Source organism: Pleurodeles waltl, chromosome 1_1 (assembly GCF_031143425.1).
Source record: "Pleurodeles waltl isolate 20211129_DDA chromosome 1_1, aPleWal1.hap1.20221129, whole genome shotgun sequence".
NCBI lineage: Eukaryota > Metazoa > Chordata > Amphibia > Caudata > Salamandridae > Pleurodeles > Pleurodeles waltl.
In genome coordinates, this window is record NC_090436.1 from 438,672,944 (window position 1) to 438,694,280 (window position 21,337).

The window sequence follows — 21,337 nt, forward strand, 5'->3', positions numbered from 1 at the left end:
CTTCTTGTTGCACATCCTAGGATGATCCCTATAGTGTCTATAAATAGCTTATTTTTCATAAAGCTTCATCTTCTACAGGTTTCATCTCCTAATTGGACCTCACAAATCTCCAATCTAGGAAGGTTTTCTAGTTGGAAGTACTTTGTGTTTCCCTTCCCTTGCTCCTGGATGGACCAATGTGTAGTGCACTTCCTAAGTGAGCCCAACCACGTCTATGTTATAGGAAGCTGCATTTCCTCAGTGGATCTCACAGAGCTGTATCTTCATGCACCACGAGGGATGAACAAGCAGAACCACCGCACTCAAATGGCGTATTGTTCAGATATAGTATATAGAATCATTTTGGCGTAAAAAATACATAAGAAAAAAACATTCCAGATCCTTCTTGTGTTCCAGTAGATCCTTTATTCGGATTCCTTACACACACATTTGGAGTTTGCCATGTCTTTCTCACTTTGACACTTTGATATCGCTTTCTCTACTATTTTGTTCCAGTGTATTTATTATTTTTTCATCTCTCAAAAGCTTGTTACTGTATGTGTTTTACAGCCTTGATAAAGTCGTAGGTGTGACGAAACACGTGTTGGCTGTGCTTTGTATGAACATACTATCGAATGTGCTGTTTATATAATTTACTACCTCCGTTAAATATTCGCACCACGAGGGAGGTTGTTCCTTTTGTGTGGATATCTGCTTTAAGAACTCTCCCCATTTAAGAACTCTCTTCCCCGTTTCATATCGAGCCTCTACAGTAGGTCTTTCAATAAAAGAAATTCCATTAAAATCTTTGTCTTCTAGCTGCTTGCTTCTATTATCAGCACCCAAGGCTCTTAATCTTTAGTGTATGGGTATCTTCTTGAAGGTTGTATGTATTGGTGATGATGACCATCATAAAACTCTGTAATCTCTGGGGTTTGTAGGAAGAAATAACTTCAGCTAATTTCACCAATCTCCTCTGCATGTGTGACGTTCTCAATGTGGTTTTAGGGACGCTGCATCTTTCAAGGGGTTCACATACATCACTTGTCACTATAAGTCATACATTTTTGTAAATGTTTGGTGAGGCTTTTTCGAGTGGGCAACATAGTCTCTGCAATGCCTCTTATTTTTAGAACCTCCATGTACCATGAGTTATATATACGTACACACTCCTGGGTGAAAATTCTGGTGTTTTTTCAGGTGAAACTATATCTCCTATGTCTGCATCTGCAGTGAACAACATAATTTCCTAATGTTTTAAGAAAACAGATCTGTGTCCCAAAGATGTAACCTCCCACTTCTAGTAAACTTTCTGAATGGTGAGGCAGAGGGTTTAATCTGTGTACTTACTGCCACCTGTGGCTTCTAGGTGGAGCTACAAAGAGCTACAGTCACCACAAGCGCTGCATGACTCACAATGACTCTTCACAGATAAATTTCAACCCCTCCCAATAGCTTTCGAAAAATGGATCATCTCTCTCTTGAGCAGAATGTCCCTGGCGTCCTACGTCGATGAAATCACATCAAATGGCTTGAGCTTGTTTGGAACGAACATCTCCGTACTTGCCCCACAAGGTTTTCCCCCGTTCAGTTCTCACAGGGATCACCTATATTTGAAACTCAACTAAATGTTTGCTTGGTATCATTAGTCAATACCTTTACAAACTACAGTCCCATGATAACACCAAATTGTAAAATACATTCACAAAGGGCAATGTCATATTTCTTAATGTACAACACATTTAGAGTAGGAACTTGTACATAATATGTAACACTTTCTTAGGAACGTAAGATTTCACAAAACAATAGTTAATAACTGCATTCCTGGCTCTTCTATTGCACCTTTGACCACTATGGAGTTATCTGTTGAAGGGAACCAAGCTCACCGCCTCTTTAACATACAGCCTTGTTGTTTAAAAGAAGGATGGTCTGTGTAAAGCATTTATTGGCCACCCCTTATGAAGATCATCAGTAACTTCCTTACAGATAACACCAGAGTGAATATTGCAAATTAGTGCGTTAGTATGATGAATAAGTTCAAGGTTTCCTTAAAATAAATTTAACTGGAATTTTTTTAATTCCTAAATTTGTCAGTAGAAAAGGTTTTTGTTTGATACTACTTTTCTAGGCTGAGTTGGTGAACTGGGAATGCAGAATATGAAGGCAAGAAATTAACTTTGCCAATCTGATGCAGCTTTTAGAGATGTCATCACCTCTCCTCAGCGTTGGAGATCATACGACACCAACTGAACACATTATTCAGTATCAAAGAAAAGGTTTGAAACATAGTGAGGCGGGAGCATCCAAATTATGTAAAACCCGCTAAGGCAAATTTCTTGTCCCACCACAAAGCTTTAATGTACTTAATGGATTCTAAAGCTTGGTTTACAATACAAGTAACACTACTATGAAAATAACCAATTTCATGCAACCATATAGTTTCTGGAAACAGCAACTGCATTTGGCAGACTATAGTCGCATACCGTTCTCCTTGATATTCTTCCAGAGCAATTTCTTGAAAGGGATCTAGCGGAAATAGATGGTGATACGATCGGGCCAAGTGGGGAGCAGAAACCAATGTAAGGCCTAAAATGGGAGAAACATTTCATTATTTACCAATCATCATAAAAAAACAACACTCCATTGAACGTAGCTTGGGGGATGTGGACGAAAGATCAAACAGACTAGCTTATGTATGCAATCCCATTAAACAAGCAAGAGCCTTACTAGATCCAGAGGCAATTAAGCCATTTTGCATACCTTATGAAATGTTCTGTCAGTCACACTTGCAATACAGACTGATATGACAATGAAACCTAGTGGAAGTTCAAAAATGTAATATACATCTTCTTGGGTATCCCCACAAGCAAGGAGCCACAGCAGAGGAATGCCCAGAAATGGGTAGAAGTAAAACACATATGATACATAAAGATGAGAAATAGGGGTGGGGGTCATGGCTAGCTAAGCCGAGATGCACTCTGAGGAGTCTCCGCTAGTAAGCCCCATTATCCGTTAATAATCCTCACAACTGGGATGATCACACATCAGTCTCGCCTGCATTGCATTCCATAGGTATTCTGACAACTGCCACTACGTTCCTTTTCCCATCATACAGCACAGAAGAGCTGCCTTCACTGCCAGAGCGTAGTGAGCGGATGAGGCCCTTAGAGGTTATGCTTAGACTGAGATGCAACGCGGCCTGACTGGCCCAGACTCCCTACCTGCGGTGGTGACATCAGCACTGGTGGTGACATGACTGCTCTTTGAGACCCACTGACATCACATCGCTGTGACCTCAGGTCACGGGACACCATCGTCAGGGCCCAAAAGCCCGAGAATACGCAAGGAAGCGGTTGAGCCCACCGGTGCGGCACTGGTGAGTAGTAATCGCAGAGGGGAGATGCGCTGCTGCCTTATACACCCGAACTGGCTCGTCTATACATTGAGGGGTCTGCCGGTGTTGGGCCCGTGCACCATCTCGTTGTCGTCTGTCCTGAACTTTCTGCCACGGGCCATGATGCAGCCTCCACCATCGCCGTAGGTAGGAGCAACTGCAGTCCTGCTTTGCGATTCTCTGCCACCACGCCACTGCTGAGAGGGCAGCGCTAGCTGGCCTAGACCAGCACCACCAAGACACCAACTGTGCTCCAGCAAGTACTCTGTGTGCCGGTGGCCGGTGTGAAACACAGGGAGGCTCTAACAAACTCATGCAGAAAACCCTCCTGAGACAGGCTGAAAGGGCACTGTGGGTCGGAGCAGCCACACCCTTAGGACCTGTTTACCGCTGTATTGGGCAGAGGCCATTCTACACACAGTGATACCTTGACTGCACAACCAGGACATATCGGCGGACCCGCTGTGAAAACCTGCACCTAAGCGGCACCAACATCTGGCAAGTAAGCGGGTGACATGAGGGCTGGGGCAGACCTAGGCCATAACATAACTACAGCACCAATCATCTGGAAGACGTGCCTACCTCTCCAACCCATGTATTGCGAGGCTGATTGGCATGTCCCCCCCCCCTTTTTCCTTACCCAACAGTGCCCCCCAACTACACCTCCCTGAGATGCAGCATCATATACACAATAGTGTCTACTGCAGCAAATTTAACAACACTGAGGTGGTGGACGACCTAGACCACGGGCGTGATGACTTTCGCCCACCTACCATCATACTGCTCTCTGCTGCTTCTGTTCTTGTCTTGATACACAGTGCATACTTGGGATGCAGGCCCCTGTGCTGGCCTCTGCGAGCCATTTTTCTTACTGGTACCTCTCTAAGACCCCTAGACAGCTCAATGAACCCCAGATATAAGACTACCAACGATGGGTCACCTACGAACAAATGGGCAGAACGCACAGTCTTGCCCTGCGCCACTCTCCACCACACCTGGCACAGAGGTGATGACACTGACTACATCTATTCCTCCCACGACAACTGAGGGCAAACTTGACATGGTGCTTGCTGCAACTGAACACTCCAGAACATTATTGGAAAGCAAAATTTACAAAGTGGCATCAGATCCAATACTCTTACACACCGATCATCGCACACTTGCGGACAGGGTCGCCCTAGTGGAGCAGACTCTTAGATCTTTCCTCCTTTCTGCAGGCACTGCATGAATGTGTCACTGTTCTGGAGCGCAGGGCTGAGGATGCCGAAGGAAGATCCAGAAGAAGCAATTTACATGTTGTCGGCCTCCCGGAGGGTACAGAGGGCTGTGACGCTGTTCCATACATGGAACAATGGCTGCGGATGTACTTCCATCACATAACCTCTCACCATATTTTTCCATCAAGCGTGCACACCGCATTCCGACAAGGAAACCTCCGCCAGGATCTCAACCCCACCCAATGCTACTGAAACTGTTACACTTTTGTGACAGAGACTCTATACTGCTTGAGACCAGGAAGCTACCCGAGATCCAGATAGAGAATGCTCGCATTATGCTTTTCCCCTGATTATACAACAGTCACGGTTCAGAAGCAGCTCAGCTCTTTCATGGCCTTCAAAAAGTGACTCAGTGAGCTGGATATGAAATACTTGTTGCTGTTCCCGGTGGGCCTCAGAGTAATTGCTGGGGGCACCACACACTTCTTTGATACCCTGACAGTGCCTGGCATTGGCTGGACATACGCAATTCACACACCTCCACACTTTCTTCCTCTGGGGCGCTGGCAACCCCGGGTAGACCGGGTGGACAGCGCCGCCGGAAGCATTTTGTACCACGCATCCACCTGCACTGGATCTGGAGTTAATTATTGTAGAGCCACGCCAGGCACTGCAGCATTCTTCCTCTCACTGATGGAGCGGGACTATCTGGCCCAGAGAATGACCTGCCCCACTCTTCCAATGATGAGAGCTCAGTCACAATGTGGCCCTCACAGGTGGAGATGGGGACCCCACCGGAGGTGACCCCGCAGACGGCCCATGACCTCATATGACACTTACATACCTCTGATACCATGAATGAATCTAAATAATGTGAGGTTAAGCCAGTGTTGCTGGTTATTTATCCTGGACTCAATTATGAGCAATGTTGCCATGTTGTTTAACCTCACTGTCAAATGTATACCAAAGACGTTAATGACTGTACTTTATTGATCTTGCCTCAAAGGGATAAAAAGATATCCCCGAGATGTTGACATATGGTGGGGTTAGTTGACACCAGTGATAATGCTCTCCCCCCTGGACGAGAGTACTTCATAGCACACTTACATATTTGCTACAACCTGGTTTGGGTGAGCGCCCAGTTGGTGCACTGCTCTTATGGTATTTTCAGATAATATCTTTATCATTGTGTTGTTTTATACTGCCCTACACAAGCTACACCCGTCGCTCACGATCACCCTCAACGTTATTATGCTCATACCATAGCACAGCAGCATAGTCCTACCAGCGCCCCCTCCAAGACACCATTTTCACATTCAATACGGACGTCGAATATTAGAGAAATCCACAGCTCTAGTAGCAGATATGGCATCTACTCGTACCGTCGCAAACATAATATAACATTAACATCGCATCCTTACAAGAATCACACCTCACAACCGGGTAGGTTCTAGACTGCAAAGCGAATGGTGAGGCAGGTGCATGCCACCGATCTCTCCTCATACGTTAGAGGGGCACTCATCTCGGTTAGATCGAGTCCACCATTTGCGCCTAAAGAAGTAGGCACAAACCCAGAGGGCAGGTATGTCTTAGTGAACAGCTGCTTAGATGGCTGCCACATCCTACTAGGCAGTATATAGGCCCCTATCGTGGAACAAGTAACTTTCCTACGTACACTGGCGCGGACACCATCACGCTGGAGTGGCCTACCTTGGATATTGGGGGGAGGCAACTTTATTAGTGTGCTTTATACAACATTCAACAGGTTGTTTCCTCCATTACCATGCACCTCTGCCTCTTCCAACGTTCAGGCACTTACCACTTGGTTACAACATTGGGGATTAATTGACCCCTGACGTAGCTGTAATGAAACTGCTAAGGTCTACTCCATTTATTTGATGACCCACTCACTGCATGTGAGGATTGACAAACTAGTAGGCACACCCAACATTGCCCCCTGCATCATCTATATAGACTATTTAGGCTGTATCAACTCTGATAACTCCCAAGACCTCCAATTTGCCAAGGACTTTAGCACCCCTCCATGCTTGTGCTGAAATGGCACATACAACTGGCTGCACCAGAAGATCCACCCTTCTGTGAATCTGTTGCAACGGCTATTGCTGACTACTTCAGGAGTAACCCCAGTATCACCACAGTACGCTCTACTGAAAGGGATGCGTTTAAGGTTACACTGGGTAGCCCCTGCATGGAGGCTCAATGGAATATATGCAGGCAACTAGGCACAGAGATAACACGCATTGAGCAGCAACTCCTGCAACTAGATAAGGCAGCATTAATCACCCCCTCTACTCGCTACAAATTAGCGGAGGCCCAAAGGGAACGCCTCACTCTACTTGAGCGCTTACGTTGTCATAATTACGCTGCTCACTCGACCAAAACACATGGGATGGCTGATAAAGCTGGCTCACTTCTAGCCTGGCTGATACTGCAGGATAGACCACATGGCCCCATAGGTGCACTATGCTCTGTTGCTAGTACACACAACTTGATATCCACCAGGAGTTGACTAACCATTACACGCAACTCTATTGGTCAACTTATAACTACCCTGGAGGAGGATATAAATGCATTTTTAGACGCAACGCCCTTACCCTCCATTGCCCACGACCAACAAGCCAAGTTGAATGACCACATTACACCTTCTGAAATACGTGACGCAATCTGCGCATTGGCGACTGGCAAAACACCTGGCCCGGATGGGCTGCCTGAAGAGTTTTAGGAGGCATACACCACATTGCTTACGCCATGATTGTAATCAATCTATGTTGCGGCCCTATAAACAACTAGCCTTCCAGATTCCCTCCGTAAAGCGCTTCTCATCTCCCTACCAAAACCAAATCGGAAGCCTACACTTGTCATCATATCACCCCCTGGCACTTTTAAATACGGACTACAAAATACTGGCAAAAATGCTGGCAAGCCGCCCGTCCCAAAATTAATACATCCAGATCAAAACTGTTTTGTTCCAGCACACAATACCTCACTTAATCTGAGACAATTCTTTCAAGCAATGGCAAGCGCCACTGATAGATGGCCCCAATGCTGGCTGCCTGGTTCTTTATTTGGGAAGGGAGTTTGATTCTATGGAGTGGCTGTACCTTTTGCAGTGTTGCCTCGGTATGGGTTCGGTGGCCGTTTTTTTTTTTTACAGCTCATTCGCCTGCTACATAATTCTCCCTTCAGCCTGTGTAAGGGTGGACTCCCTGGTGTCTGAATCCATTTGTGTGGGGTGGGGCACACATGAGGGATGCCCATTATCTCCTCAGCTCTTCCCTTTAGCGGTGGAGCCTCTAGCGGTATGTCTTCGTCCCTTGGGCCATGAGTGGGGCATCCCCCCTAGGAGATGTATCTAAATGCGGATGACCTACTAATATACTTAAGGGATGCATTGGCTGTACCCGATTCAGTCCTCAACGCTTTTTAACTTGCAGCCCTCTCGGGACTTAGATGACAATTGGGCCAAGTCCTGTTCCTTCCCATTATCCCCTTAAACTCAGGTTCCTGGAGCATTTACATCTGTGTCCCTCCTACATTGGAAACCCCATACATTTAGATACCTAGGCTTACAAATAACTCACCTATGGACCTGTTGTATGGTAACTTAACCCATGGAGTTACCTCCCTGCGCATCCACTTCTCATTCTGGCAGACCCTGTCATTATCGTGGCTGGTAGGGGGCGCTACTTAAGATGGTAGCACTTTCCACCTACTGTATTATTTAATAAATTTGCACCTTTACATATGCACCCCCTTCTTCCACTCTTCGGAGAGGACAATCAGGACCTTCATTTATGGAATGCCGCAAGACACCGAGTTGTGCTCCATAAATTGTATCAACCCACGATTAGAGGGGGTCTGGCGATACCCTACTTTGAGCACTCTTACCGAGCGTTCCAGCTGCTATTGGTTGTGAGATGGCTTGCGGCACTACAGCTTGCTAACACCACTATGCTCCTGCAGCCCTAGAATCAGTATGGGGTCCTCAAATTGTTTCATCCCTGCACTTGGCTCCCCTCACCCCAACCAACCCTATTGAACGTGGTGTATCATTGTTCAGTTGTAGTCTTACCCTGACGAAGTCGACAATTTCTTATGCTCTGGCATTGGCACTGCTGGGCACACCGAGGGGTGGCCACTTCACCACAGCCGCAGAGCTAATTGTGTGGAATGCAGCTGGAATCCACTCATTAGGTGATCTTTACGATGCTGCTGCACTTATACCTTATGAAACACTGGTGCACGACACTGGGCTCCCCAATGGTCAGTTTCTCCTGCACACCTCACTCCTGGGTACACCTCAACACAAATCGGGAGACATTACAGATGAGCTCCCTATGCATCTTACCATCCAGTACCTCCACCTCATGGGTCAAGGTCCCCACCTGATACGCTGGCTGGCTGCCTCTTTGTGATCACACTCGGCACCATCGCTTGCATCCTTTTGATAACACTGGGAGACACATCTTCAGCATTCTTGTTCAGATAGACTGGTCCGCCCTACTGAAAAGCCCTTTGCATATAACGCGCAATGTGCGGTTCGGCTTGATACAGTTACATATTGTGACCAAGCCTATCTCACCCTGTACAATATTACAATATAAACAAATACTTACATTACACTACCACTATTAGTCTCCTCTGCGCACTAATAGACGCAGACATCATGCCCATGCTCTGGGCATGCACTCATTTGGTGTCCTACTGGGCTGGTGTTACCCAACACCTTGTGCACTGTACACACACAGCAGTCACAAACACATGAGAGGTGTGTTTGTTGGGTCTCTACCAATATGCTTAATGGATGCATTGGCTGTACCAGATTCAGGAGTAAAAAACACAAAGTCACTTCCCGTTTCATAGATTTAGGGTTAATACTGGCTAAACGCCTAATCACAAGCAAATGGAAATCACCCATTCCTCCACACCTTACAGCATGGATGCGTTCATTCACGAATTGGGCACACAGCAGATGTGGTGGTAGGCTTGTGCAAATACCCCATCGCTAGTAACTGGGATGCCATACTAGTTATGGTTACTCACAGACATCCCTGGCAGTTCACAATGGCAGAACCCAGTTAACTACAGATAGCACAGTTGGGATAGAAGACTAAATCACTTGATCCGACTCCTCTATTGGTTTGACACTATTTAAGAACAGTGCACATCTGAGAAACGACACAGGCGGGCGCATACTTGAGGTGTTGTGTACTGGAGTAAACTATGTATCCATATATTGTAGTGAGCGCTGAGAGTGTAGCTTGATCCAGCATGTTAGTTAATAACGTTGTTACCTTCTTCCTTTAGTTTAACTCCAGAGGTCCTGGTTAGGGCCATCTACCTACCTGAACATTGCACACCTTTGATACAATTGTACTGAATGTGTATTCCATCATAGCCAGCTCCATGGCCACTGCAATAGCGTACTTAAGCCTACTTGCAAAATTACTGATGTATCAATGTTACTACACAGAACACATATGCTGCACAAGAACCACACCCAAACTTGCTGACAAGATCTCATACGAACCGATTATATCATTGTTCATCTATATTTGTTGTCCTGATAAATATATCTGTTAATGTACTGCTACCATTATACATTCTACTCCTGATGTGGAAACATTTGTGATCTTTGCCTGACATGTTATAAAGCAATCAACAGACTTAAAATAAATAAATAAAGATGAAAAACTGGTGGCTATCCTAAGGGCTTGGAAATCGTTTGTGAAAGCACTGGTTTCATGGACACTAAATGCCATAGTGTTTTAGCATCTGGAATACCAGATGCCAAAAAAATGCTATACATTGATTCATTTGATTACAAATGATTAATTGTGTAAGCTGAAGAAGAAAATGACCAAAGTATATGAAGTGAAACAGATAATTAAATGTATGTTCACATATCACTTAACTGAAGATGAATGTAGCAGTCAACTATGCTGTAGATTAAATTGAAAAGGATGACTAAATCAAAAAGATTAATATGCATTTGCAATCGAAGAGGTATTTTCTACAATCTTTAATACACAATACAAAGCTTTTTTATACTTCAAAACGTCTTTCAACTTACAAGGGCATGAGCAAAGCAAATGATAACTTATGAGCAAATTATTCAACTGGCTATATCAAGCACTGACATTACAGCACTAATCGTAATAGATTTTCTTGATTCTCCACTGTAAAGTTCCACAATCATACATTAATATGATTGTACACTATTAAAAACATGATTATACTGTCATTGGTTTAGATTCAGGAATAGGTTCAATATCTGCACAATAATTGAAAATGAAGACCTACTCCTAATGAACAGTCAGTGCCCGACATTCACCCCTACATGGACTGAATGGATCCATCCTCAAAGTTGTCTTCTAATCCAAAGAAACCTATGCCTGCTGCCCGCCTTTAATTACGCTATAAAGTAGAAATTTGAGGAACCTTAGGACCGGAAGGGATGGCCCAGTTGATCGGAAAGAAATCCCAATAGAGGTTGCAGTCAATCCAAAAGGCACACAATGGACAATTTGTGTAGTTCTTAGATGATACAAGGGCTTTCTCTTGGATAACCTAATGGCAGAGATGAGTACCCAATGTTGTTGTGCAGTGTACCTCTTCTGTAGGACTATTATGGACCTGTGACAGAAAAGGATGCCTATATCCAATGCATACAACTACATTTTCACTGTCACCATGAACTGTTGGGATCACTATTTGTCCCACAACTGTTGGTGTAAACGTTTGTTGAGTGGGAACAGATGAAATGCCCTTTTTCCAACCCCCCTTGAATAAGAATGCATTCCAGGCCAGGTAATCCACTGTCAATTCCAGAATGCCGAAGGGAATTGTCTTTCAGGTTGTGCTTTTGTGATGAGCCTGGTGTGGCTGTCTTGATGCATTTGAAATAATTTATTTTATCACCCCCATTTGTAGTGGGGAGAGGAAGACAACACCTTCCATAAGGTATCCTACTTAATACCATCATTCCTTATCGAGTAATATTTACATGGAGATAAAGTCAACTGGTTTGAGTGGATGCATTTAACGGAATCGCCTTAGCAGAGGAAGCCTGGCAAAGCTATTGATCCCAGTAGAGAAAGAAGTAAATGTCTAGCATTAACTACATCAAAAACAGCGTTGGTGAAGAGAAGAGTAAGCACAGAGGTCACAGACAGGCCCAAGCTCATTAGCAAAGGTGGTATTATTAAATAGACTAATAATGCTTTAAGTAAGGACGCAAAAATCTGTCTAAATTGGAAGGAGAAATTCACCTCTCCGTTTTGGGAAGCTTTGGTAAAGAAAGCCTGAAGGGAATAACCATGTATTTTAACTCACCAACTGCTGTCTCATACTTCATTTATGAGCTACAGAAACATTACATAAACAATACACGCTGTAGAGATTTAATATTGATTGTATTTATTTGTTATTTCAAAGGTCTACTGTTAGGACTACTTGGTTCTGCAACGGGTGAAACAATCTGTTTCAAATATTTCATGACTACCTCTATACAATGCACAATTAATATCAAAATAGGAAACTCGCATTACGTTAAGAAGCCTAAAAGCAGACGTACAAGGCCGATACATATTCTTACAAAGGGTATTAGATAGCCGGGAGCTCTGTCTTTTGAATGTTTATGCCCCTAACACCGATGATGTGGGGTTCTATCATCAGCTCCAACAGGAATTAATATCTTACACAGGGATGCCCATTTTGTGGGCTGGTGATTTTAATTGTGTCCTAGACGGAATCCTAGATAGGGACCCGCCAAAGATGAACACTGCGTCGCAAATGACTGCCAAATTGTGGATGGTTATGAGGAATTTACACTTTGTGGATGTGTGGAGGGAGATGTATCCGACCTCTAGAATATTTTCATGTTACATGCCCAACCCTGGGGCTTACAGCCGCCTGGATCGATTCCTCCTTGCCAATGACGGATCGCTTGATGTCCACCGTGTTGTTTATCAGGTCCGGTTCTTATCGGACCATGCCCCTCTCCTTTCGGAATGTGAAACACACATACCCAAGCCTGCGATCCCCCTGTGGTGTCTTCGGCCAGACCTACTTGGTGATCCCGAATATAAACAAGACCTCTAAGGTGTGCTGAATGGTTATTTTAGTACAAATTGGGGGATGGCTACGGCCCGAGGCATCGAATGGGGGGCACTGAAAGTAGTTATCAGAGGGGAAAGCCTCAGTAAAACGTATGGTATTAGGAAGCACTTGGACCAGGAGCTCACGCAACAGGAAGACGTATTGGCAGCCTTACAGTGCCAAATAGATGACGGTGATGTGTAGGAGTCGGATTGCCTTGAGGTGCGTGACAGAATTGTAGAACTCTGGGACAGACTGGATAATTATGTCCGCTGGAATTATAGGCAGCGGCTGGTTCGGGAGGGGGACCGCTCGGGCGTATGCTGGCTTGGCTCCTCCGGTGGGAGCGCCCCGTTCCTATCATCCAGATGCTCTGTGGTCCTTCTGGAGAAAAGATTTTTAGGACAGCTGAAGGTGAATTCGCACCTGCGAGAGCACCTGCAGGCTATTTATGCCACACCATGTGGTGTAGGTGTGACCTGGATATGGGAGTACTTGGATGGTCTGCGGATGCCTCGCCTTACGGAAGCCCAGTCGGAGGAGTTGGAGGGGGAGGTGTCCTTGGATGATCTGGTGGAGGCGTTGGGAGGAGTGGTGTCTGGGAAAGCACCTGGTCCTGACGGGCTACCAGTCAAATTTTACCGAAATTATCCCGCTGTGATTCTGCCGCGACTGTTGGAAATGGTTCACGAGGCACGTGGTGAGGGCCTTCTCCCGGAGAATATGCGGGAAGCACTGATAGTCATGCTACCAAAACCTGGAAAGGTGGCGGACGACCCGGGCTCCAATAGACCCTTATCCATGCAAAATGTGGATGTTAAATTACTGGCCAAGGTTTTGGCCTCTTGTTTGAGTCGAGTGGTGACACATTTGGTACAGAGTGATCAATGAGGATTTATACCGGGGAGGGGGATTCATATGAACATACGGCCCTTAACACATTCTTCACGAGACCCACAACTCCATGTTTCCCGCAGCCCTGGTGGCTCTTGATATGGAGAAAGCGTTCAACACTTTGGGGGTCATTCCAAGTTTGGCGGGCGGCGGTTGCCGCCCGCCAAACGGGAACCGCCAATTGGCCGCTCCGCGGTCAGAAGACCGCTGGGGCCATTCAGACTTTCCCGCTGGGCTGGCGGGCGCCCGCCAAGGGAGCGCCCGCCGGCCCAGCGGGAAAGGGCCTGCAACACTGAAGCCGGCTCCGAATGGAGCCGGCGGTGTTGCAGGAGTGCGACGGGTGCAGTTGCACCCGTCGCGCTTTTCACTGTCTGCTATGCAGACAGTGAAAAGCATGCTGGGGCCCTGTGAGGGGGCCCCTGCACTGCCCATGCCAGTGGCATGGGCAGTGCAGGGGCCCCTTGGGGCCCCAGGCACCCGTTCCCGCCATCCTGTTCCTGGCGGTAAAAACCGCCAGAAACAGGGTGGCGGGAAGGGGGTCAGAATCCCCATGGCGGCGCTGCTTGCAGCGCCGCCATGGAGGATTCGCCCAGTCGGGGGAAATCCGGCGGGAAACCGCCGGACCTGGTTTTCCGACCGCGGCTATCGGAATGGGCAATGAAGCACCGCCAGCCTGTTGGCGGTGCTTCCGTTGCCCGCGGCCCTGGCGGTCTTTGACCGCCAGGGTCAGAATGAGGGCCTTTATCCTGGGAATACTGATGGGAGGTGATGCGTAGGATGGGTATAGGCCCGTCTTTCTATCCTGGGTGCATCTTCTATATACAGCGCCTCAGGCGAGAGTGCGTACAGGGGTGATAGTGCCAGAGTCCTTTACTATCGAACAAGGCACATAGCAGGGGTGTCCCTTGTCGCCATTGCTGTTCACGTAGGCTGGAGCCTCTGGCCATACAACTACGGTCTGGGCTGGATGGGTGGGGCATTCGTGTGGGGACAAGAACGCATATCATATCACTGTATGCTGATGATGCCCTGGTGTATGTCACAGACCCGGATTGAGTGGTCCCCCTCTTGTTGGGTATGATGGACATCTTTGGGCAGGTATCGGGCCTCCGAATCAATCGGCACAAAACAGTATTATTCCTGATGGCAGGTCTGTCAACACTGGCGGCGCCAGAGCTACCCTGTTTGGGGCGGTCTTGGGAGACTGAGTCCTTTACATATTTAGGCGTTCGAGTGTTGCACGCCCCACAACTACAATTTACTCTAAACATGGGAAGAGTACTGGAGGGCCTCCGCGCCTCAATTCTGGACCTCTCTCCCATTATCAGTTATGGGTAGAATTGCACTTAGTAAAATGATCGTTCTCCCCGGTGCCTGTATGTCATGCAGAATTCACTCTGTGAACTTCCTCTCTCATTAATCTGGCAGCTGGATAGATTACTATAATCTCTAGTCTGGGCGGGCAAAAAATGCAGAGTCCGCATGGAACTCCTGAAATTGGACCTGGCTAGTGGGGGTCTGGGACTGCCAGACCTCTACCTATATTACCTAGCGGGGTTACTACAGTACGCAGTCCGGTGGTGTGAGGACACTCCTAATTGGGAAAAGGATTTGCTAACTGGCTCTGTCTGTGTGGAGCGTCTCCCACATATACTAATGGGGGGCTCTAGGGTTCCACAGGGTGCCCCCTATTTGGTAGAACAGGTGTCGAGAGCTTGGGATAGTGCGGTTGTGCGGGTTCTACGCAGGGCCCCGTACGCGCGCCTGCTTCCGCTATGGTGGATCCGGCCCTTTGTCAAGGCCACTGAGGTGATGGATTTTGCGAAGTGGCACGCAGGGGGCTGTAATAATGTGGGTGACTTATACCACAATGACACGTTTATTGCAAGGGAAGAAGCGGAGTCCCTGTTTGAAGTGGGCCGGGGGCAGCTCCTACAGTATGCAAGCATTTTGTGGACGGCCAGAGAGATTTGGGCGACATTTCCGGAGGAGCCAGCTGAATCCCACCTCCTGGTGACTCTTCTTGACCGTGGAGGTGACTGCGTCTCCTGTCCCAAACCTATAAAGCTCGCAAGGGTGATAGGCTAACTGGGACGCAAAGAAGCAGGGGCTGATGGGAAGCTGACCTGGGTGTAGCACTCACAGATTGGGAATGAAATAGAGCCTGTTCACTGGTGCAAGATGCGAATAGCAATGCTCGATTTAAGTTGACGCACTTCTATTACTTGCATAGAGCATACCTGACACCTCAACGCCTGCATAGACTATCCCCCTCAAGACCTGACAGCTGTGGCCGTTGTGAGGCACCGTCGGCTTCATTCGATCATATGGCATGGGTCTGTAGCTCTGTCCAGCCCTTTTGGCGTCAGGTAGTGGGGGCACTCAGGGAGGTCACGGCTGTGCGAGTGCAGGTAGCAATGAAACACTGTTTGCTGGGCCTGCTCCCTGTCCCTAAGAAGGGTCGTAAGACGGCGTATAGATTTGCACAGCTGGGGCTTATCTTGGCGAAGAGGCTTATTGCAATCCGATGGGCTAGCCCGTACCCCCGCTGCGTGCTGATTGGCTGAGTGACTTGGCTGAATTGGCCACTGCAGAGGAGTGTCGCCTGCGAAGGGTTCGAGTGGATGAACATGCTGACTGCGACTTGGAGCTCTGGCGTGACATGATAAATGAGTTATCTGATGTGCGAGAGAGTGAGGGGGAGGACCCCTTAACTGACTCTTCCACCTGCTGAGCTTTGGACATTGTTAATCCACTCAAGGAATGAGGTTGGTGGTTATACAGGCATGGTTGTGAGTTTAAAAGTATCATGGTGGGTGTGTCTCCAGGGTTGGCTTTTGATGTGGGGGTCGTCATGAGTGCAACTCCTCCTCATCCTTGTCCCTGATTTGTATATGGACTGTTGTCCAGTTGCCCCCACCCCCCCAGGCATTACCCCACTCTTGGCCATGTGTGAATGATACCTTCGATGTCGTATGGGCATTGTTGCGCTATCTTCTGTTCTGTCAGTGCTCACTATAATCACAGTGTTCTGTCTGTTTGATAGTTAATGTATTGAAATGCACTGCAATGAATATTTAGTGGTTGGCACCACTAATCAATGTACCCAATACGTTTGTGGTGGTTGGTTCGACCTAGTCTAGTACTATAAATGTTTATTTCTCTATGCCTACTAGGTCAGAGCACAATGTGTGAATTCGGGTGGGGGCCTCAAACGGGTACTGCCATTGGTTGGTTGACTGACTGTACTTTTCCTTAAATGTAATCTGCTATGATGTAGTGCATAGTTATTTATGTGTTCCTTTCTATGCATAAATAAACAATTAAAAAAAATATGGACGATATTAAATATGTGCCTAGCAGGGACTAGAAGGTAACAATAATGATAATAAAACATTATTTCATAAGGACCGAAGACAAAAACCTGCAAAGTTGCGAGTATAATGATGACAGTCATTGGAAGTCAATTATTACAATTCAAACCATGTAAAAGTCTTCAGTTCCTTCTTGAAAGCTTCTAAAGTTGCATAATCTTCTGGTATCTCATATCAACACATCGCCCTTGGGGGCTATGGGAGCAGCTGCTGAACCAAACCTGTTAATAGGTGGAGATTTTGACAGACACAAGTTTGTTACATTTGCCATTTCGACAGCATGTTTCAGCACTCTGCCCAGAAGGCAATTAAGCCTGGTCTCTGAGAATGCTCCATGCAAGATCCAGAGTACTTAAAAATCGAATTAGATTGGCAAACAATGGAGAAACTGGGTGATTGGTCTTCATATTATTGATTACTGAGCAAGTACAAATGTCTAGTTCTATAATAGCATTTTTAATGCATTTGTTTAGTAGCCATTGTGATGGAACGGATAAGCAGTTTTCTCTCTTTAAATTGTTATAAGGTAGCTACTTCTGGGACTATAAAAACTTGAAGCGGGTTGTAAGGAAATGCCTCCTTGGCATGGTTACCCCCTGACTTTCTGCCTTTGCTGATGCCAAGTTATGATTTGAAAGTGTGCTGGGACCCTGATAACCAGGCCCCAGCACCAGTGCTATTTCCCTAAACTGTACCTTTGTCTCCACAATGGGCCCAACCCTGGCACTCAGGAAAGTCTCTTGTAACTGGTACCTCTGGCACCAAGGGGCCCTGATGCCAGGGAAGGTCTCTAAGGGCTGCAGCATGTCTTATGCCACCCTAGGGACCCCTCACTCAGCAGATGCACACAGCCTCACAGCTTGTGTGTACTGGTGTGGAGAAAATGACTAAGTCGGCATGGCACTTCCCTCAGAGTGCCATGCCAACCTCACACTGCCTGTGGCATAGGTAAGTCACACCTCTAGCAGGCCTTACAGCCCTAAAGCAGGGTGCACTATACCACAGGTGAGGGCATATGTGCATGAGCACTATGCCCCTACAGTGTCTAAGCAAAACCTTAAGACATTGTAAGTGCAGGGTAGCCATAAGAGTATATGGTCTTGGAGTTTGTCAACCACAAACTCCACAGTTCCATAATGGCTACACTGAAAACTGGGAAGTTTGGTATCAAACCTCTCAGCACAATAAATGCACACTGATGCTAGTGTGCAATTTATTGTAAAATACACCCAGAGGGCATCTTAGAGATGCCTCCTGAAACCATACCCGACTTCCAGTGTAGGCTGACTAGTTTCTGCCAGCCTGCCACACACCAGACATGTTGCTGGCCACATTGGGAGAGTGCCTTTGTCACTCTGTGGCCAGGAACAAAGCCTGTACTGGGTGGAGGTGCTTCTCACCTCCCCCTGCAGGAACTGTAACACCTGGCGGTGAGCCTCAAAGGCTCACCCCTTTTGTTACAGCGCCACAGGGCATCCCAGCTAGTGGAGATGCCCGCCCCTCTAGCCACTGCCCCCACTTTTGGCAGCAAGGCTGGAGGAGATAATTAGAAAAACAAGGAGGAGCCACCCACCAGTCAGGACAGCCCCTAAGGTGTCCTGAGCTGAGGTGACCCTTAATTTTAGAAATCTTGTGCGTGGAGGATTCCCCCGATAGAATTAGGGATGTGCCCCTCCTCCACCACAGGGAGGAGGCACAAAGAGGGTGCAGCCACCCTCCAGGACAGTAGCCATTGGCTACTGCCCTCCCAGACCTAAACACACCCCTAAATTCAGTATTTAGGGCCCCCCCAGAACCTAGGAAACTAGATTCCTGCAACCTTAACAAGAAGAAGGAATGCTGACCTGAAGCCCTGCAGTAAAGATGAGATGACAACTGCTTTGGCCCCAGCCCTACCGGCCTGTCTCCCAACTTCGAAGAAAACTGCAACAGCGACGCATCCAACAGGGATCAGCGACCTCTGAAGCCTCAGAGGACTGCCCTGCAACCAAGGACCAAGAAAATACCGTGAACAGCGGCCCTGTTCAACAACCTGCAACTTTCTTGCAACAAAGAAACAAATTTAAGGACTTCACGTTTCCAGCCGGAAGCGTGAGACTCTCCTCTCTGCACCCGACGCCCCCGGCTCGACTAGCGGAAAACCAACACTACAGGGAGGACTCCCCGGCGACTGCGAGCCCGTGACTAGCCAGAGACGACCCCCCTGAACCCCCACAGCGACACCTGCAGAGGAAATCCAGAGGCTCCCCCGACTGCGACTGCCTGTAACAAGGGACCCGACGCCTGGAACCAACACTGAACCCGCAGTCCCCAGGAACTGAAGGAACCGAACTTCAGTGCAGGAGCGACCCCCAGGTGACCCTCTGCCTAGCCCAGGTGGTGGCTACCCCGAGGAGCCCCCCCCGTGCCTGCCTGCATCGTTGTAGTGACACTCGGGTCCCTCCATTACTCCCTATCTAAAACCAGATGCCTGTTTGCACTCTGCACCCAGCCGCCCCTGTGCCGCTGAGGGTGTACTTTCTGTGCCTTCTTGTGTCCCCCCCCCCCCCCCGGTGCCCTACAAAACCCCCCTGGTCTGCCCCCCGAGGACGTGGGTACTGGAACCGGGGCACCCCTGTTCTCCATTGAAGCCTATGTGTTTTGGGCACCTCTTTGACCTCTGCACCTGACCGGCCCTGAGCTGCTGGTGTGGTAACTTTGGGGTTGCCTTGAACCCCCAACGGTGGGCTACCTTGGACCCAACTTTGAGACTTGTAAGTGTTTTACTTACCTGCAAATTTAACCTTTACTTACCTCCCCCAGGAACTGTTGATTTTTGCAGTGTCCACTTTTAAAATAGCTTATTGCCATGTTTACAAAGACTGTACATGATATTGTGATTATTCAAAGTTCCTAGAGTACCTAAGTGAAATACCTTTCATTTGAAGTATTACTTGTAAATCTTGAACCTGTGCTTCTTAAAATAAATTAAGAAAATATATTTTTCAATATAAAAACCTATTGGCCTGGAGTAAGTCTTTGAGTGTGTGTTCCTCATTTATTGCCTGTGTGTGTACAACAAATGCTTAACACTACCCTCTGACACGCCTACTGCTCGACCACACTACCACAAAATAGAGCATTAGAATTATCTACTTTTGCCACTATCTTACCTCTAAGGGGAACCCTTGGACTCTGTGCACACTATTTCTTACTTTGAAATAGTATATACAGAGCCAACTTCCTACACGGGTGTTTTCAATTAACACCCATTTCTGTGAAAAGAAGAGAACGCTGCAAAAACAAAAACAGTCTTAAATGTCTCACCGTAGTACTTCTACAAGGAGCTTGACCAAGTGACAGCCAGTTAAAAGAAGCAATTCACTCACTTGAAGGCCTATAAAAGTATTTCATCTGTGGATCCATTTAGCACCAAATATTTTCTTTCATTTCTGCTTGTATATCTTGGATGCAAGAAGCAATTTTAACACATCTCTTTAAGTTAATCGTTTAGACTGATGTGTACCTGAGTGCCATAGATATGCACTGAATTGATCAATGTGGGCAAAAAGAGAAAATTATCTATCCATGATAAATGCAGGACAAATACACACAAGTTTTGCTGTAGAAACAAGATAAAAATGTTGTGGAAGATCTTTTGAAAAGTGGCACAAAGATCAAAAGGAGTAATGATTGTGTATCATTCTTGTGAAACCGTAGTAAAGCATCACATATTTTAAATAGGGCGGACTCTGTGCTATGTAATTGGCAGATGCCTGATTATAATCCACAAGATAATTTATGATAACAGTCTTGTAGTTGATTTGCTGATAGTAACTCTGAAAAAATCCTAAGAAAAGCAAATGGGTTCTAGGTATGAAAATTGAAAAGATTGATAAGTCCTCATCTGGCTTTTTTTGGGTAATGGGATGTTTCTGGCTTGTTTGAGGAGACTTGAAATGTCGAGCATTAGGTGAATGGCAAATTAATCTTGTGAGATATGTTGGGAATTACCATTTCTAAAGCAACTTTTATGAGAAAAGGTTTCAGGGCTTGCTGTTTGCAGTATATTTTCTTCAACCATCTCAAAGTAATTCAGCACACCAGGGATGTTAGGGATTCTTAAGAAAATAGCTTCCCCATCATGTACAACATTTAGGTTAGAGGGACACAGCATTGCCACCACCACACCGTTCACTGATTTGTCACTGCACTGATCAGCAGCTCAGTCATGGTGTGTTCACCCAGGAGATCACCTGTCGGACCCCATTTGTGGAGCCACAGGGTGGACAGGAACTACTGGGCCAAACCTTGGTTGTTTAGATAGTTTGCCACTGGTGTTGTGGGGACAGTCCTACTATGGCTCTGCAAACTGGGTC

At 46.8% G+C, this 21,337-nt stretch overlaps 1 protein-coding gene across 1 annotated transcript in view; it reads right to left on the reverse strand.

The window, feature by feature from the left end:
• The window catches only part of GTF2H2C (GTF2H2 family member C), a 229,619-nt gene that overhangs the window by 20,321 nt on the left and 187,961 nt on the right, over positions 1-21,337 (reverse strand). The window contains exon 14 of the mRNA XM_069224368.1: positions 2,463-2,565. Coding sequence (XP_069080469.1) covers positions 2,463-2,565 — 103 coding nt within the window. The remainder of the gene's footprint in view (positions 1-2,462; positions 2,566-21,337) is intronic.